The sequence below is a fragment of the Dipteris shenzhenensis genome, chromosome 15 (assembly GCF_047967505.1).
Source record: "Dipteris shenzhenensis isolate YYH24624 ecotype China chromosome 15, Dip_SZ_1.0, whole genome shotgun sequence".
Classification (NCBI taxonomy): Eukaryota; Viridiplantae; Streptophyta; class Polypodiopsida; order Gleicheniales; family Dipteridaceae; genus Dipteris; species Dipteris shenzhenensis.
The window spans coordinates 51,779,907-51,782,127 of record NC_141610.1 but is presented as its reverse complement, the minus strand read 5'-3'; the positions used below and the strand labels follow the sequence as shown (position 1 = coordinate 51,782,127).

Below are 2,221 nucleotides of genomic sequence, written 5' to 3'. Positions count from 1 at the left end.
ATGCCTATCCAGCTCGCTTCTCTCCAGGTGTCCTTGATTTAGCTCCTTGCTTCTCGCATGCAGCTGCGTCCTTTTTTCGTGGCCTTCTTCCTTGTAGCACGCAAGAGCGCGCGTTTGGACTTTGGTTCACTCCGTGCACCTTCACCTGAACGTGACCAAAGGAGGTTCCGAGTTTTGTGGTGATCACTTTCTATAAAGCGAGCCGATGGCGTTCTCTATGAGCATAGACTCGGTGACTATAGAAGGAGCCAGCAGGTTTGCAACGCATGCCTCGTGAACCGGCGGCCGACGCATTTGTGAACTCATACTGGGCAGCGAACTGCTGCTGATCATGGGTGTCAAGCACAGAATTTTCAGTGGTCCCTTGCTCAGATTTGGTTGCATCTTTCTTCTTTTTGTCATTTGTTCGATATGCGTGTTCGGGCAAGCTGATTATCAAGACCAAACGATGAGTGCTGAAGAAACGGACGCAGTGTACGACGTATTAGAGGCAATTAACGGTGACGTTCCGTGGAGATCGCTACATCCGGATAATCTTTGCCTGTATGGTCCTCACGGGCTGAATTGCGAGATCGATGGAAACAATGTTTGGCATGTCGTTGAGTTGAATTTAGGCTGGGTTTCAGAAGACGGCAACAATCCTCCCTGTGGAAGAAATGCTAGCATAAGCCCGTCAATTCTAAAGCTCCAATATCTGAGGAAATTGTTCTTCTACAACTGTTTTACCAAGAGTCAAGTGCCGATATCTTCTGCTGTTTGGTCGCTCGGAGGTTCCCTTCAACATCTTGTTTTCATGCGAAATCCTGCGCTGGTTGGTGGAATTCCTCCGCAACTTGCCATGCTTACCGCCCTTCAGAGGCTTGTTTTGACTGATAATGGTTTGGGTGGATCTATTCCGGCTGAGCTAGGGGGGTTGTCGGAATTGGTTCAACTGGTTCTCAGCGATAATAAACTCATAGGGGCTATCCCAGACAGGCTCGGGTCTCTTGAAAAGGTGACAATCCTAGATTTAAGTGTAAACCGACTGGAGGGAAGCATCCCTCCGATCCTCAGTGGAATGAAAGTGCTGGAGAAACTTGACTTGAGCCACAATACGCTAACGGGGAATATTCCCATGGAAGTGGGAGAGCTTCGTGCAATGCAATTTCTAGACTTGAGCAGCAATAACTTCTCGGGTTGTTTGCCAGCTTCTCTTGGCAACTTGAGCAAGTTGCGAATTCTTCTGTTAAGTTATAATTCCTTCCGTTGTGAGATTCCCAACCTGTGGGGCAATTTCAGTCGCCTCATAGGCTTAGGGTTATCTGATGCAGGACTTGTAGGTCAGATACCTGAGTCGGTGGGTGAACTTGTCAGTCTGAGGTACCTAGACCTCCACAACAACAGTTTGGAAGGAACTATCCCGATCAAGTTGGGTCGATTGCCGTGGATATATCAGTTGAATTTGAGTTCCAATCGACTTGTCGGACTGTTGCCATTCTCTGTCGATTTTATTATCCGATTGGGGAGAAATCTTCGTTTCAGCGGCAATGCAGGCTTGTGCTACAGTGTCGAGTCGGATGTGGTGGAGGGTTTGCAAGCATGCAACGATGAATATTCCAGTTCATCTCTACTTCAGGACAAGTTGTCAAATACTCGAGCCAGTTCAGCTGGGAGAGGGAAGCAAGAGTTTACTCTTCTACTGTGGGGCGCACTCCTGATAACGTCCACAATTGCAATCTAGTTTAATCACGAGCGGTTTATCCGTTGTCAAGTCAGAAAGTCAGATCGAGTAGTGAAAGCTTTTATATGAGAGCGATGAATCCTTCCTCGACATGTTTTACTGGTCCAGACAGTGATACGCCATTTTGGATCCTCAGGCAGATTACCATTCGTAGCGTGCCAAGCAACGATTTGGGGGCCAGGAAGCTGCTGCAGATTTTCAATTTTACATGAAAGTTTCCAGCGTGTTTTGCCCGTCCTATTTGTCCGCGTTTCTGCTGCCATAATCCGTGTCCGCAGCCTGGCATAAATAACTTTTGCATTACGTAGATAGGTGCATAGATTGGCGGTGTTTAGTGAAATGATCTTGTAGATTTTAGAGTACGTAAAGCTTAGCTTCAAAACTACTTTGGCAAGGTATGATTGTCCGTGAGTTTGTGGTCTTTTCCCTGCGCCATAATGGATAATTAGTCATGAATCATGGCGAAGCCAGGGGTAGCTGGTGCAATCTTTACTTTCAGTG

The 2,221-nt window shown here is 47.1% G+C and overlaps 1 protein-coding gene across 1 annotated transcript; it reads left to right on the top strand.

The window, feature by feature from the left end:
• Nucleotides 1–331: 331 nt before the first annotated feature.
• On the top strand, nucleotides 332–1,720 carry LOC147893954 (uncharacterized). The gene has a single exon (XM_087386396.1). The coding sequence runs from the start codon at nucleotides 332–334 to the stop codon at nucleotides 1,718–1,720; it is 1,389 nt and encodes a 462-aa protein (XP_087242522.1).
• The last annotated feature ends 501 nt before the right edge of the window (nucleotides 1,721–2,221 follow it).